The sequence below is a fragment of the Aptenodytes forsteri genome, unplaced genomic scaffold (genome assembly GCF_000699145.1).
Source record: "Aptenodytes forsteri isolate BGI_AS27 unplaced genomic scaffold, ASM69914v1 Scaffold309, whole genome shotgun sequence".
Taxonomy (NCBI): Eukaryota; Metazoa; Chordata; class Aves; order Sphenisciformes; family Spheniscidae; genus Aptenodytes; species Aptenodytes forsteri.
The window spans coordinates 3,330,977-3,347,917 of NW_008795857.1; the positions used below are offsets into that span (position 1 = coordinate 3,330,977).

Below are 16,941 nucleotides of genomic sequence, written 5' to 3' on the forward strand. Positions count from 1 at the left end.
GGGGCGGCGCTCACCGCCACTCGGGAACTGGGTGGGCATGTTGATGGGTGGTGAGCAATTGCATTGTGCATCGCTTGCTTTGTATATTCTTTTATCATTATTGTTATTACTATTTTCCCTTCCTTTTCTGTCCTATTAAACTGTCTTTATCTCAGCCCATGAGTTTTACTGTATTCCCACCCCCCCCGCCAATTCTCTCCTCCATCCCACTGGTGGGGGGGAGTGAGTGAACGGCTGTGTGGTGTTTAGCTGCCTGCCGGGTCAAACCACAACAAGGGGCTAGATTTGCATTTCTCGTGGCTGTTCTTGTACAGCTGAGGGTGAATGTGATACTTAGCAGAGATTAGTATTCTGGAGAAGCCACTGTGCAAGCTGCTTTTCTCCCAGACCAGCAGCTGTGCTAGCACTGCTTGCAGCCTCATCCTGGGCTGTAGCACTGTCCTGAGCTAGAGAATGATCCCAGACTGCCACATGTGAGGCCCTGGGGATCTATTGTGGGAACATAACTGGGGGAGGTCTTGAGGCAGGTGTTGCATGGAGATGTTGCCTTCCTGAGGAGCAAAGAACTGTTGTTCTGTCCCATGCAAGACACTTTGCTGTCCCTAACCAGTTTTGCAATTGTGTTCATCCCAGCCATGAAGAATGCCACGTTCCAAATCACCCCTGATGTGATCAAAGAGAGTGAGACCATCCAGTTAGGGCAGGACTTGAAGCTCTCGTGCCACGTGGATGCTGTCCCCCAGGAGAAGGTTGTCTATTCCTGGTATAAGAATGGGAAACCAGCCAGGTTCTCAGACCGGTTGCTCATCACCAGGAATGACCCCGAGCTCCCACCTGTGACCTGCAGCTTGGAGATTATTGACCTGAGGTTCAGTGACTACGGCACCTACCTGTGTGTGGCTACCTTCCAGGGAGCACCCATTCCTGACCTCAGTGTGGAGGTGAACATCTCCTCGGAGACAGGTGAGCCTCTCTGTGGCAGCTGGGGACCCCAGGAGAGTGGTTGGCATCAGTAGCTGCCCCCCACCCCCATCCCTCTGGCTTTTTTGAAGGACCTCACATGAGTGTCTTGAATCCTAGTGGGAAAAAGTATCACATCCTCAGGCAAGCATTTGGCTGAGACTGGAGATGGGTAATAGTTACAGATCCTCTGCCAGATGTGTTGTGCACCAAGCAGATCTTCCTTTATGTTTTCTCCCAGTGAAAAGTCCAAAGTGTAGTCCAGTCAAAGCTACAGAGACAGGTTTAGAGTGTGATTGTTCAAAGAAGCCTCCAAATTGTGAAGGAAGAAAGAGGGGGTGGTATTTCACCAAATTTCAAAAGTCCCTTTGCTTAGAAGGGAGTAAAACAGCAAGAAAGGTGCTCTTTCCTGTCTTTGGCATTGCTTATGAGGAATGTCCCTTTTTTCAGAGCTGTGGCCAGGAGATTGGTATCATCTGTTATAGCAAATTGTGTGAAGAACTTTAATGTTTACTGGATTGCAATTGCAATCTGTCTTGGGCACTCTCTGTAGGAGTCCAAGTGTTATAAATGCCTCCCCCCTTTAAAATCAGGGTCAAAGCTTCACCCCATGGCTTGGTGATGACAGGACTAATCCGTAAGTGTGTTTGTCAGTCACCTTGGGGACTGAAATGCAGGGTCTCAAGGCTGCCTTTTTGCTTCTGGGGAAGTGGTGGGTCCACCTCTGCTCTCCATTACATCCCTGTCATCTTGCTGCCTTTCCAGGACCTTGGGGTACAGCACAAAGCAGCATTGGGCTAGTAATCTGGTGAGGACTCCCGAGGAGGCCAGCTGCCCACAGATGTTGTCCTGAACCTTCATGGAAAGTTTCTTCTCAGTCCCTGGTTGGGCTGGATCCATTGGTCAGCCAATCCTAGTCTTGATTCTGGACATTGCTCGCTTCAGCCCCCCAGCAGAAGGTGCTGTGACTGCTTTTGATGCTTTGGGAAGCCCCTGTCTCCCAGCAGAAACGCTGGGGCCAGCCTGCTCCCAATGGGACTGTGCCCAGTGCTCATTAGCAGCCTGGAGTCTGAGCCCTGACCCTGCCATGGACCTACTAAACACCGAAGGGTGGTGCTTCCCTTCTGCTGGCAGCCCTGGCAAGCAGGGCGCTCTCTGTGCCAGCAGACACCATCCCCGTTGTACCAGCAGGGAATAACACCTGGGGAACCCTGCAATCCTGGTGCAAAGCCAGCTCTCCCAAGCTTGTGTGGCTGCTGCCGCCAGGAGCAATTCTTTTTGCCCAAGATCACTAGATGGCAGAGTACATTTGTGTTTAAGACTGCAAGGGTAGGAGGCGGCGCAGGGCTGGGAGACCCTGGATGATCCCACCAAAAGGCTGGGCAGTGTCTGTTGGTGCAGGTGTTGGTCCAGGTGCCAGCCGACCACTGCCTCAAAGGAGGTGTCTGCGGTGGCAGGTTGCCCCGTGCTCTGGCCTGGCTGGTGGAAGGTGAGCCCCACGTGCTTATGTGGATGCTGCTGACAGGGAAGGACAGGAGGGCAGCCTGGGGCATTTTGATGCCTCTCTTTGGCATCCTGGGCCAGCAGGACCACTTTGTGATCCAGGGAATGATAGCAGCCATCCCCGCTGGAGCAGCCCTTCATGCAGCAGCTGAGGCTGTCCAGCGTGTGGCATCCCCATGAATAGACATGAGCCGCCTCCAACATGTGGTTCCTGCATAAAAACCCAGCGGGTGTTCCCCAGACCGCAGGATCAGAGCAGGATGGTGGCAGTGGTAGCTCCATGTTTCCCTGCTGAGCGAATCCTGAGCTCGCCAAGGTGGCTGCTTCCACTGAGCAGCTCTGAGGAGATAGCTTTAATTAAAAAAAAAAAATCTTCAAATGCAATTTACAGCTTTACCCCATGGAGAAAATTGCCTCTCAGCAGGTGAGCAGCTGCTGGCAGTGCTGCGCGCTGAGAGTGCTGTGGTCCCTTCACGCTGTGCGGGACAGGGTGTGATGAGATTCCCCAGCCCCCAGGAGACCTGCAAACTGAAAATGTGTCCTCCCTGTTGCATAGGGAGGTCACTGCAGAGGGAGATTGGGCTGGAGCCATCCTAAATTTGCTCTTAAAGCAGCTGTGGGCTGTAACGTGTGCAATTACTGTAGCATGCTTCTTTGCTGGAGTTGAATTGAGCTAACATTGGTCACACTAGCTTGTTACAGCCTCTGTAGTTCTAAACTTTGATTTAAATGGAAACCAAGTATGTGGCCCTTGCAGTTACGGAAGTGTCAATCCAAGTGTCGCCACTGTCAGCAGGAAGGGCTGAAAGAGGAGGTTTCAGAAAATAATTACTGCCCTATTTACCTCAGTTGAACTGTTAACTCTGAAGCCTAATACAAATAAAATGTCAATATTACATGGGGTTTAGCACAAACACCCCCTTCCTTCATTCTTATTGGAGTTGGGGACGTGAACAACAAACCTCTTCCCACCGACACCTCTGCACCCTTTAGCTGCAGTCATTGGGTTTCTTTTGAGCTTTGTTTATCAGCAAAGTCTTGTTTGTCAGTTGATAGCTGGATATTTCTTGAGCATTACTCTGCCTCCAGCTCTAGCCCCGGCTTGGCAGCAGTTCTGCTGGGCAAGCTGTTCCCAGCCTGGCCTGGAAGGGATGCCAGAAGTGATCTTTGCTGGGACCCATCTCTTGCTCGTGTGAGCCAGAGATAACTACTGCACTGTGAATCTCAGTATAAAGTAAGCAAAGGCAGTTAACAGAGCTGGCTCCTTGCTGTGCTTTAGGAGCAAACAGGGATCCTGGATGTCTGATAAGGCTGGAGATGTGATCTACAAGCACTAATCCTGTAAATCTTAGTTTTGGTCTGACTTGTATAAGGGAACTAGATATCTTGTCAGATACGACTTCTATTTCTTGGCTAAAAGACTGCAGTTCCATTTGGGACATTCACTGACCAGAAGTGGAGAAATGGATCAAAGAGGCTTTTGCCTTTGGGTTCCTCTGTGCTAGCCCTGCTGCTGGAGAGCATTTTGCAACCAGTGGGGTGGGAGCTGGGAGAAGGTCCTAATACAGCTGGTTACCCCCAATGCTGTTGGCATTGGGATACATTGTTGGATCTTCCTTGATGCGCTGCAGTTCCAGACCCTGCAGGATGACTTACACAGGCAGTGTGTTCCTACAGGCGTTGCATTGTGTCAAGTGGAAACCTTTGGAGTTCAGGGCTGTTGGTGTGACTCGAACACAAGCATCTCAAGAATATTCCTGCTTGCTGGAAACTTGCTGTAAAATTATTCCCTTCTTGTCTCCCTTTTAGTGCCACCAACCATCAGTGTTCCTAAGGGTCAGTCCACAATCACCGTCCGGGAGGGCTCCCGGGCTGAGCTGCAGTGCGAGGTTCGAGGGAAGCCCAAGCCACCCATCATCTGGTCCCGGGTAGATAAGGAAACCCCCATGCCTTCAGGGACGACGACAATGGAGACACATGATGGGAAGCTGCGCCTGGAGAGTGTGAGCCGAGAAATGAGTGGGACCTATAAGTGTCAGACAGCCAGGTACAATGGCTTTAACATCAGGCCCCGGGAAGCCCTGGTGCAGCTCAATGTGCAGTGTGAGTATAACCATACAGTACTGGAGCCGCCTGTCTGAATGCCTGTGTACACAAAAGCCTGTGGGCTATGCAGCATTGACACACTCAGTGCTGCTTTCAGGCAGAGTTGACCTTTCTTACTGGGCTGAGCAGACACATGTCTTTTGTCTGGGGACCTTTGAACAGTTTATTGGTCTGACTATACAAGGCTAAGGGCAGGATACCGTAAGGCCAGTGTGTTGCAAGTGGAAGGGAGAGGTGTTGTATGTGTTTGTATACAATGCTTTCCATTTCCCTATCAGTGGATGAGTGCAGAACAGCAGCTTTACCAGGTGTGTGTTTGTGTGCATTACATATGTGTAAAATACCTTCAGGGTATGTTAGTAAGTTTGTAAAGTCAAGCACTCAAAAGGTAGCAAATGAATGTTAATTAGACCATTTCCACCCCACAACCCTTTCTTCAACTTAGTTACCCCAGCTGTCATTTCTGGACATGCCTGAACCATTTTGCCTGAAAAGCAGTGCTAGGCAGACCCTAATAGGGACTGCATACTCCCAAATGTTTTCCGTGCAATAAAGCTGTGACTAACAGAAAACTGATTCTTAGCATGTGGTGTATTGAGTGATTTCAGCAATGGGTGGTGCTCCCAGCCCCACTTGAAGGTGGTATCTGTGCACAGAAGTGAACATAAAGTGAGGGATGCTGGTGGTGTCTGCGTTGGGTGACTGTCCCCATCCTTTCCCTGCAGTGGTTTCTCCCTCCGGAGAAGTGAGTGCCTGCTCAGCTCCCATGCTGTTGAGGTGTGTTTTGACATATGGGGGTCTTTGCTCTCTCCTTCAAGACTTTGAATCAGACAGCAGGAAGGCAGCTGGGTAAAATGCCTTGGTCTGGAAGGAGCTGTGATTGTAGGAGTAGCCCTCCCTGCAGACCTTGTCCCATCGGGATGGTGCAATTGCTGAACTCTCGCAGAATCCTCTGAGCAGCGCGGATCTGCCAGGTGTGGGATGGGTAGGGAGCAGGTTAATTTGCACCTGGGCACGCTGCCTCTGGTCTGTGACTGATGAGCCTCCACGCACAGCATAGCAGTACTCATTAGACATGCTGCCACACTCCTCCCAGGCTCGCTTTCTGGGAAGAAGACAAGTGAGATCAGAGCGGATAACCTGGCTGAAGCCAACCAGATACGCTGCTCACAGATTTGAGCTGCTGGGAGCACAGCAGTAACGGAGGTGTGCGAAATCCTGCAGGCACTTTGAGTATTCGAAGATTCCCATTTAAAAATTATCTCTGTCCATTCAGGAGTGTGGCAGGAATTAAATTACAGGATGGAGGACAGGGAAATGTGTGCAGATTTTCATGCAGGTAGGTGTGTGTGGAGAAGCTTCCCTTAAGCAGGGTGGAAATGTGCGTCTTGGTTTAAGCTGTTTTGGAAGGCAGGCTGGGTCAGGTGTATGGGGCATGGCAGAACATGGCAGGGAGGGTGACTCTTGGTCACCTCAAGAACTGATGGGAGATGCAGCAAAATCTCACTCTGGAGCAAAGAACCATCAGACCTGCTGGTGTCCCCAGTTTGGTGTTGATGTCTGAAAGCTGTGTGGTCCTCACTGACCCTCATTGCCCCTGCAGAGGGAGCAGCAGTTCCGAGCCTGGGATGAATTTGGGCTTACTGGGTGGTCTGGAGGGGGGATCACAGCCCTGAATCTTGGGCTGGAGGGGGAGGACATGACTCCCCACACAAGAAAGTTGGTAGGTACAAGCCAGAAGCTGTTCTGGGGCAGAGCCTTTGATGAGACCCCCAAAAAGGCAAAGATGTGATGAACTTCTGTGTAAAGAGCAACTCAACATACTCTTCCTATAGCTCTTCCCAAGGCCAAGCAATGCTTTATTGTGATCTCGCCCAAGTAATGGTGGCAAGGTCCATGCGGCAGCCCACCCAAATGGCCCTCTTCCCTTCTCCATCAGTTCTGTGTACCCTTAGTTGGATCTGGGTGCATACTGAGTGTTTGTACACCTGAGCTGTCTCCTCCTTCCTGGAAACTGCGGAAGGACCTTACGGTGGCACTGCCTGTTCTGTGCCTGAGCAGGCAGCTTTGGTTTCAGGGCTGTCAATTTGCTCCTTCCATCAGCATGAAAAACAAACTGCAAACCAAGAAAGCAGGGCAAGAATTGCCCTCATCCCCTTTATAGCCTCCTTCCTTTCCCCCCGTGCAAAAAAAACCCCAGCAAACAAAGCAGTCCCTGTTTATCCCTCTCCTCCTTGTTCATGCAGCTGGAAGGAGGTGGGTGCCACGGCGGGGGCCGCTGTGGTTAATTGAAACGTTGCTCTCCATTGTGGGTAGCTCATTAGTCCGGTGGCTTGCTCTGGAATTCTCATCTTGTGGGAAATGGGGATCGTGTGGCTCCTGCAGCCTCCGTGATGAGCGCTTCCCCTGCCTCCCCCAGCCTGCGCATCCCACTGGAGAGCTGCTTAGGTGGGGTGTGCATCCACCCAGGCGTGCGCGCAAGCGCGCGCGTGTGTGTGTGCATGCAGGCGTGCCTGTTTATGTGTCAGTGTGAGCTCCTTTTGAACCGGCTCACTCAAGGGAAGAGTGAATTCTGGGTGATAATGTGGTTGTTCCTCTGATTTGCTCCAAAGCTAAAGTTGCAAAATCAATACAGCAGATCTGATTAGATGTCAGAACCTGTTTCTGTGTTTCTCTTTTCTTTAGCCTGCGCATCCCACTGGAGAGCTGCTTAGGTGGGGTGTGCATCCACCCAGGCGTGCGCGCAAGCGCGCGCGTGTGTGTGTGCATGCAGGCGTGCCTGTTTATGTGTCAGTGTGAGCTCCTTTTGAACCGGCTCACTCAAGGGAAGAGTGAATTCTGGGTGATAATGTGGTTGTTCCTCTGATTTGCTCCAAAGCTAAAGTTGCAAAATCAATACAGCAGATCTGATTAGATGTCAGAACCTGTTTCTGTGTTTCTCTTTTCTTTTTCTCCCCTCACCCTCATACATATAGTGCTGTATTGTAACAAACTAGCCCAGAAATAGGCTTTGCCAACTGCACTGCAGTAGTGGAAAGAGAGTAAGAAGACAAAAAGAACAAGTCAGCTGTCAAAAAAAAAAAAAAAAAGTTTTTAGGCTTATAAATTTTTTGTATTTTGCAAGCAGAAAAAATTGCTCTCCTTTTATCTTATGAGCTGTAATTGTCTATCATCAGCTCTCTGACAGGCTGGATGGTCTGTTCCCTGGACTTCTTGGTCTGAACTGTAGAGCTTTGGAAGATTAACAAGTTCATGGAAGTCCTTGCAGCCTTATAGCTCTGTGGTTAGGATGAAGAAATGTTGTATACTGGTTAGAGCGAGAGATTGGGCTCGTCAGAACTCCTGGGAATCTGGCTACCACTTGGAGTGGCAGTGTCTTGTCATCTTTTCCCATACCTTCAAAACAGGAATAAAACTGACCCATCTCTTCAAGGATTTGTGGGGCATAATAAACATAGCACTTTGAAATCTTGAAATAAAAATAGTAATGGAAGGGCAGAATGCTGTTGTTAATAATATCAATGATGCTGTTGTCCAGGCTTTTTTCAGAAAATCCCAGCAGAAAAATGAATCCTCTGCACAGGTGGGTTTAAAATCAGGGCTGGGTCATCCTGTGTAGGTGAGATAGTGTAAGGCTGTAAAACACACACTGGGCTTGAAAAAGTGCAGCACTCTGGGTTTTGGAATACAAAGTGTCATTTGAGTCAATATGTATGAAAGGAGGGAGGAAAGAAAGTGTGTATGTGTGGATCAGTGAAAAGGACGCTACCTAGATACAAATTTAGCAAGTACATAATAACAAATTGCAAAAAAATATATTAGCCATGTATCCTAAAAGCCTGGTCAAAATAGCATTTCCATGAATTACAAAGATTAGCAGTGACTCTAAACTCTAGCTGTTGCTAGAACTGGCCTTTGAGATGACTGTCTTATCACGGTGAATATCACATTTGCTCTGTTAGAGCCTCATATAACGGTGTGGTGTAAATTGCAATCCTAGTACATTATCCTGCTTGAATGATATTGTGTCAGCTCTGATGCTTTGTCAGTCCTGAACAGCATGTTGTAAACTACTGGACAGCTGAGTCAAAGTCCAGCTCAACCCTGCACTCCTCATCACACCTGATCCTTGATACATCTACTCCAGTATTTTCCCACAGATAGGTTTATCCTCCCTTACAGCACTCACTACTTGCTGTCTCAGGCCTTTGCTCGATCACCTGAATGGGTTCTCCCTCTTTGGATAACCACCAAAGCCTGGTAGCAGAGCACCCGTCTCCTCTGTTGAGAGATGTTAAATAATTCACCAAATTCTGATGATTGGATAAGCAGACTTTTGCTGGTGCCATTTTTTTCTTTGGAAGAGCTCTTGGTGTCTCTAAGTGGCCAGAGAAAGAAGGGAAGAAGGAAGAGGAGATATTTACATAGGGTTGACCTTGTTTCGGATAGTCAAGTCTGAAAGATGATCCTGTTTCTCATCTTCGGGTCACACAGCAGATGAGATCTTGGCAGGAAGAAAGACTAGAAAAGGAATTAACCCAAGTGTCTCCTTCCCTGGAATAACATGGCCTCCAAATTTGGCCCCTTCTGAATCCAAAATAATAGTCCACAATCGTCTGGGATTGATCTCCAAAGGATTACACTTATTGCCCTTAGGTAGAATTTTGCCACGTTAAGCAGCAGGTGGATTATTGGGCTTTATCTTCAAAGCATAGTGAACATTAGGTGTAATCAGGAAAGTAGACCGACATTCTCTTTGGAGGGGCGGTTATCGTGGTTAACAGGACTTCAGGAGCCATTGCATAGTCCTAGACACAGGCATTGCCACAGGGCTGGTGACCAGCAGGTCTGGCTCTACCCTGACCTGGAAGGCAGCCAGAATATGTCCTGCTGGGGCATCTGTTGCCCTTGTCACTTAAACTAATGTTCAGGTGGGCACAGATATGTTTTCCTATTCAAGCTCACACGCTGGCAAATGTTATTCCTGGTCACACGCTGTTGACTCATTCCTCTTTAAAATCCCACTGAACCCATTGGCAATGCTGTACATCAGGCGGGCAATAGTCAGCATCAATTTCCCCTGTTATCTATGTAGCAAAGCAGGGAGGAGAGGAGGGGGTGATACTGTAAATAAGTAAGAAGCATTGCTGGATCCACGCAACTGGAAATGGAAGTGCATTAAACTGTTTCGATCAACTGTTGAAGCCATAGCTCAATGTCAGTGCTCTTTGCTGGTGCCCTGCCTCCTCTGAAACATAAGCTTGGATATTAACTGCTCCATTAAAAGTGCTCTTGAGACATGCTCCTGGCATGGAGATGTTTCTGCAGAGTGGATAGGACTGGGCTTTTGGCTCCTGAGAGCTCCCTCCAGCTCTCCCTGCCTATGTGAAGGGAGTCTAAGAGAAATGAGACTGTGGCCAGAGCTGACCCATATCTGTGACTGAGCTGGCTTATCCGTCTTGCTGCTTGGCCATGTGAGCTGGAGTATGGAGCCATCTGCTAAGAATTTTAGGCTTGGCTGGTTTAATTTCTGAGTGTATTTATTAATAGTGACTGTTTAAAATTTTCTTATTATTTTCATCAGTGAAGTCCATCCTGACACCCTCCTCCAAGCTGAGGAGCACAGTTCAGGAGCTAACTTGGGGGCAGTGGTTGGGGCTGTTCTGCCCTTCCATTCATGCTTCAGTATTGCTGTTCTACATGGCACAGGTCCTGTTCCCAAGAGAGGGAAACCTCGGGGTCTCCTACAAACCAGAGCTCTGGGATGTTCTGGTTTGTTTTAGACCATCAGAGGCTTAAGAATGAACCGATGTTCTGGGGAAGGTGTGTCTGTATTCAAAGCCATGGGAAAACTGTGCCTTCTGCAAGTTCAGTGTTTGCAAACCCGGAGGCCTTCGTTAGTGAAAAGAAAATAATTTCTAGTCTTGGACATGACCTCGAACCACCAGTCTGAACAAAGCATGACCTGGTTGTTAGGTCCTACTTTGATGGAAATCCTCCCTGTTTATCCCCTAATTTGTTGTACAGAGGTTTGTGTGACTAAGCTGAAAGTATACATGTTATTTCTGTGTTTCTATCAATACACAGAACTCACCTGCTCCCCCCGTTAAGGGCAGAGTGTTTTGTTCCTGATTGTCAACACACTTTCCGCTTGCACTATTGTGTCTGGGATTAAGTTGCTTAGAGCTTATGTTTGTGCACGTAGCCCTGTCCTCGGTGATACGGCATTAGGATTGCTCATTCTGCTTCCCAGTGCCTGGGCTGCTAACAACTAATTAAAGAGTTGTCAGTCTAAGGACAGGCTGAAGGAGGAATCAGTTTTACTCCGTCATGGCTGTAAACCCAAATGGCCACGCTTCAGAGCACAGTAACAACCACAGAGGCTTAGCTGGCCTCAGATTTGTTTTAACAATTACCAGCTATTGGTCCTGAGGCCTGGCAGATGGAGCTGTGACAGCACTTACATCGGTTTCGGATTGGGTCTTAAGATGGGGTTGTACCAAATGTAGCTGAAAAGAGGATGGCTCCTGTTTGTCTAGGACTTGTGGGCCCTACCCTCCTGCCAACCTCGTGGCATTGAGGGGCAGGTAGTCTGACAGGCTAAGGATGCTTAGCTAAAACCTCCTTCTTTGTGACCATCTTTATGTTTGCAGAGCAAAGCCCCAGGACTCCCAGCGCTGCTTTTTTGTAGCGTTTGGTGTATGCAGGTTTGGAGGAAAACGTCTTTCACAGGGTAAAGCGGTTGTATGAATTTTGGCTGGCTGGAATTTTTCCCCTCAGTGTGTAGCAGTTAGGACTTGCTCTGCATGATCCTGGTCTCTTCTCTGCTTCCTGCCTTGTGGGGAAGGTTCCCATGTGCTGCCACTCACCGAGATTTTCTTGGGAAGTCTCCCTTGCGCCCCGAGAGCTTTTCCGGTTTACCTCTTTGATTGAAATTGGTCTGACAGAGCATGTCTGCATGCTGTGGTGGCCAGGAGATATAGGAGACTTTAGACATGAGTAAAGGCCCAGATGGCGGGGAGAATTCACCGGAGCAGTGGAGGCTGGGGAACAGATTTTTGCAAAGCTGGCATGTTCAGTCTGTGGCACCACACGTCAGATGCAAAGTACCGGGAGGCCTCCTCGCTGTGCCCTGGGTAAATGACCGTGAAAGAAGAGAGGATGATAACCAGATACGTGCATCAGGAAGGTGGGAGCCCTCCTTAAAGAGGGGACCTGGGTCTGCTGCATGAGATTGCAGCCTGCGTGCACTGCCGTTCAGCCTTTGTGCAGCTCATTGCTCATCTCTAAACACCTCTGCGGTTGTAATGATAGGCTGAGTAAAAGCTTGTATGAGAGCTCCTCGCCTAGAGAGATGAATTTGTTTGTTCAGAAGAGAACTGGTTTAAATCAGCTAATCCATTTCTCAGATATTGTTGGGAGAAACAAATACACTTTCCGTAAGCTGCCATTATCCTGTTTTTTGGCCAGACTCTCCAGGAAAAGCAACTTAATTTTATCGAGAGAGAGAGAGAGACATCCAAGCTATGCAGTTTTGTCAGGAAAGGAGGGACGAGATGTACAGACACAGTGGATGGCAGACAGTCTTGGTCATCTCTCTGTGGACAGTTGCTCACTTACCGTGGCCCTTTCAGGGCTGAACACCACATCTCGTACTGTTCTAATTCAGACACTCCTTTTAAGGTTTTTCTGCCATGGCAGCTATTTTTCCTGTAGGACCTAGCTATACATCACTTGTTGTGATAAAAAACAACTCCAGAATCCTCCCAAACACTTTGTGCTGGGCATCCTGCAAGGCTGTGCGTGTTTGGGTCTCACCCAAACATGTCCTTGTCTTTAAGCCACAGGAGCATACTGCTGCTGAAGTACTGTCAGACACTTTCCCAGTGCTTCCCATCTTGCTGTTCTGAAGAAACGGCTTTTTTTTTTTTTTTTGAGCCCTGTTGCTGTTGTCTGGGTTTAGGCCGTAGGTGACACCACCTGTATCAAAGATCTCCAAACTGCGATACAGCTGGTGGTACCCAGACTGCATCGAGGCAGCCTGGCTGGAGGAAGAGGTTGTCCTGGCTCTGCTTCTACTTGCATGGGGATGTAACGCAGGTTCCTCTGTAACATACACTGTGAGTACTTCTGCCGCGTGCTTACCTCCAGTCAGCAGATCTGAGATGGTGGGCTTGGCACGGCAGCTGTTGCCAAGCTTTCTCTCTTGGTCTGCGCAGCACCAGCACATGTCCAGGGGACGTGGGAACTGGGCCAAGGCAGAGAAAGAGCCATAGATCCTGGAGCGTGGGGTGGCGGGATATTCTTTGCCAGAGGTGATGGACGGGACCGGAATCTGAGTTTATGAGGAATGCATTAGGGAGAGGAGAAGATGGTACCTGCTTGTATGGGTTGGAGGTAGTGGATATATTTGAAAGGGAAAAGCCAGTGGAAAAGACTGGGGATAGGAGAGCTAAGAGGATGGGAAGGTTTGTATATATGTTCTAGCAAAATAGAGAGCTGCTCCTGACACCTGAGCAAAGTAGATTTGGGAAGGCATGTGCTATATGTGGTAACGCTGGCATCAGGAGACATGAGGCAAGGGAGGTGGTAGATGGGGGGAGTTAGAAAACTGCTGTCAGCTCTCATATTTTAAGGCTGGGGTCACAGGACAGGAAAGGAGGGAATGCCCTGTCTCTAGCAAATTCTGCCTCTCAGTGACCAGGACATGAGCATGTTGAGTGCCCAGCTGTGGGGAGAGAGATGCCACGGACCAGAACTCACTAGGGCAACCAGGAAGACACTAAGCAGGCAAAAAAAGCAATTCATTTTCTTATGATAACTCTCAGCCTCTGCACAAGAGCCTGAGGCACAGAGAAGTGAAAACAGCTGTCCACTCCTGCAGGGGAGCATAGGACATCAGACCTGACACAGGACCTCTGTCAGGGGAGCAGAGGCTCTTTTCCCCCAGCCTCTTTCCCAGAGAGAGCTGTGTGGTGCCATGGCATTGTGCCTGTGCCTTTGCTTTTCTCCCATGATTTTTGGGCCATAAACCATGTCAAGCAGCACCTATGAGGGTGCAGGAGCAGGCTCCCATGCTATTCCTCACCTACTCCACTACAGCAGAGCTATTTTCTCCTGCCCCACTGGAGGACTGTGGCAGGCACGTGGAACAAAACACGCAGAATAGCAATGCCACTTTTGCTGGAAGACTGTTGTAGGCATGTGGAGCAAAACACGCAGAATAGCAATGCCACTTTTGAGGAGGGGGCTTATGCAGGGAAGACCCTGAGACACTCCTGATATGAACAGAAGCCCTAATAGGAAACCAAGTATCCTGGGAGGGGTTCTGAATTTTAATTAGCCATGACCATCCTGACCCCAAGCTCTGAAACAGCAGGTCTTCCCGCTGCCAGTTCCGTACTGGGAGGCTGAGGGTTCAGTTTTTAGGAAGAGCATAGGGGCCTTTTGGAGCTTTCTGTGGGGAAGCAACTGTTCAGTTACTAATTTGTGCTTTTCCACTTGGGCCAGTCTCTGAGAAAGAAACTGTTTTTTCTCTGAAGCCAGGAAACAGTGTTTTCTCAATGAGCAGAGATCACATTTCCAACATGCACCCCTCTCGCTCTGTTTCACTTCATATAGTTCCTGATTTCCATTCCCCTTTGCCTCTCTATTGCAAACACAAATAAGCATGTGTGTGCACACGCTCCTACCTTATCTCAGCTTTTGCTTCTGATTCAAATTTAATTGGCCTCCAGGACTTGAGGTAAAACAGTCGGTTTTCTTTTATGAACCCAGTGATGAACCTGCAAAACCCTCATTGGTCCCAAGAATTGACAGACGTGCTTAAATTTCCTAGTTGCTTGCAGACCTGTTGCATTTTGTATGGTTTTGGAGTCCTTGTTTCTAGGGTCATGTGTGATTGCGGGAAACCATGGAAATTTTTCATTACTGTTGACTGGGAGGAAGCTGACTTCTGAGACTGTTTGCTTGTTTGCCAAGCTGCAAGGAGATGAATGGGATGTAGAAAAGACTGAAAATGACTCAATTTCTGTGGTGAAGAAGAATCTGGGATAAATCCCTGCTGGCTAAAGAAAGAATGGCAACCGAAGGCCATTCCAGCCAACCCTTTGTAGGCTCTTGATCTGTTGTGACCTGCTCTCGCATCTGATGAAACGAGAGCAGTAAATCTCATCCGTTGCAAACATGCTACAGCTCTGGGCCCAACTCAGAAAAGCATTTGATGGGAGGAATTGGTTGGAGTGCCAAAACTAACAGGGGTTCCCGACAGTGGCTGTGATTGAAGTCAAGAGAACAATAAATAATAGTGGCATTTGCAAGGAACAGGGATTTTCCTTACTAAGTGCTGATTGCAAAGAGATATTTTGCTGTCCTAATCATAAGCTAGAATGCAGTAGCTAATAACAACTTAATGCAATATAGATGGGCTTAATCGTGCTAGGTCTGCTGGGATTTTCTGAGCAGTTCATAGCTTATGCATAATACAGGCCCTTTAGCCAACATCCTGATATGCTGTAAAATGGTGAACTGGGGCTTGAGGGAAAGGCAGCAGCCTTCCATCTAAGGTGGTTTGCTGGAAAGAGCGTAATGGGTCTAAAGGGATAAGAAGATGGTGGCAGTTGGCTGGGTCAGAGGAAAACAGAGCAACACTCAAAATGGGGTTTTGTGGTTTGGGAATTTTTCTCGTCCCCTTGGGCTGCTTGTAATGAGGCCTTGCAAAAGTCCAAGCTTATGCATGGAAATGGGCAAGCTTTCATTCTGATTAGCTTTCTAGGAACCAACTCACATGTATAAATGAAAAGATGCAAATGAAACTATCTACAGGTTTTAAAGAGAGGAGGAAAGACGGTTGGGTTTTGTGTGTTTGGTGGAGGTTTTTTTGTTGTTAAAACCACTTGGAGCAGCTTATGTGCTCCAATCTGCCTACCCAAAATGCTGGGACTCCAGCTTCCTGATCATTATGAGAAAGCAAAAGCTCTTTGAATCTCTTTCTAACCATTTTGTGCTGTTTGACTAGACAGGAGAGTTAGTTGTATGCCAAGCATAGTCTCTCTCACTAGTGGAGCTGAGGAACAAGGTGAGTTTACCATTGTGGATCTAAACTTGGATTATTTGTATGTTTTCAGTGCAGCATCTACTCACAGATTGAAGTGGCAGAGAATTCAATATGTGCCTCAGTAAGTTGTTCCAGTTTTTTTACTCTCATGGTTCAGTTGTCATGACTTAATCTAAGCCTGTCTCATTTCAGTTTCCAACTACAAGCTCTGTTTATGCCTTTGTTTTCTCACATAAAGAGCTATTTGTTATCAGCAGTCTCTTCCTTGTGTAGTCTCAGACACCAGAACAAGTAATCTCTTAGCGTTGTTTCAGTATGCAATCCTGAAAGAGTATCTTTAGCCATTCAACGCAAGGCATGTTTTCCAGCCCTTGATTCATTTTTATAGCCCTTTTCTCGTTTTTTTTTTTCAACAACATTCTGGCAGCGTGGTCACCCATATTAAACAGATTTTCAAAAATGATCTCACCGACGCAGAGGTGATGCCCATCTCACAATACGTTTAGTAAGCTTTGGCTTAATCATCCAAGGATTTGGACGTCTTTGGACTACAGAATTAAGCTGAAAGCTGATGTTCACTGGGTGACATCGACTCAGGCTCCTCTTGGAGTCATTGTCTCTTTCCTAACAAGAGTGACGCATTCTTTCCTCAACAGTTTTCTTTCCAGACCTTTACGTTATCCAAGATAAATTGAATGCAGTTACCATAAGACCATTCCATCAAGCAAACCAAGTTGTCCTGTGTGAGGTATCTCTCTAGTATGTTATTTACTGCTGCATATTTTGTGTCCTCTACAGATGTTGGTATCTTATCCTGACATAGGCACTTAAGGATGGTGATTGTCAGTTATCGCACATTAAAGTGCTGCCTTTGTGTGGGAGGGAAGGAAGCAAAGCACAAGCCACATCCTAGAGCTGTGCCAAAGTCTGCACCCAGTCACCCCAGCTGCAAATGGATGTAAGGTCATTCAGACACCAAAGGTGGTTATGTGTGATGTTGGCTACGCAGCCTGAACGGGGGACTTTATAATTGATATGCTTTAGCTATGCCAACCTGCTGGCTGGATCTTTGACCTTGATGAAGATGTGAAATAGCATCAGTTTAAGAGGTTCTTATGGGATCTCACTAGAGAGGTCTTCCTAGAGAAGGTCTTCCCTCTCACTAGAGAGATTTCAGTGGTGCATGCACCCATTTAAAATTTCTTTTTGAACTCTTTCAGTTAATATGTTTTTAATCTGCTTAATGTGGGCTGCATTTGAATAGTATTACATCTTCAATTAGTCTGTCGTGTGGAAGCAAGCCAGGATCTTTCAAT

The 16,941-nt window shown here is 47.8% G+C and overlaps 1 protein-coding gene across 1 annotated transcript in view; it reads left to right on the top strand.

Annotated features, from left to right (window-relative positions):
- Window positions 1–16,941, top strand: part of MDGA1 (MAM domain containing glycosylphosphatidylinositol anchor 1) — a 148,318-nt gene that overhangs the window by 66,084 nt on the left and 65,293 nt on the right. Inside the window, exons 7-8 of the mRNA XM_009283748.1 lie at window positions 634–963; window positions 4,273–4,566. Coding sequence (XP_009282023.1) covers window positions 634–963; window positions 4,273–4,566 — 624 coding nt within the window. The remainder of the gene's footprint in view (window positions 1–633; window positions 964–4,272; window positions 4,567–16,941) is intronic.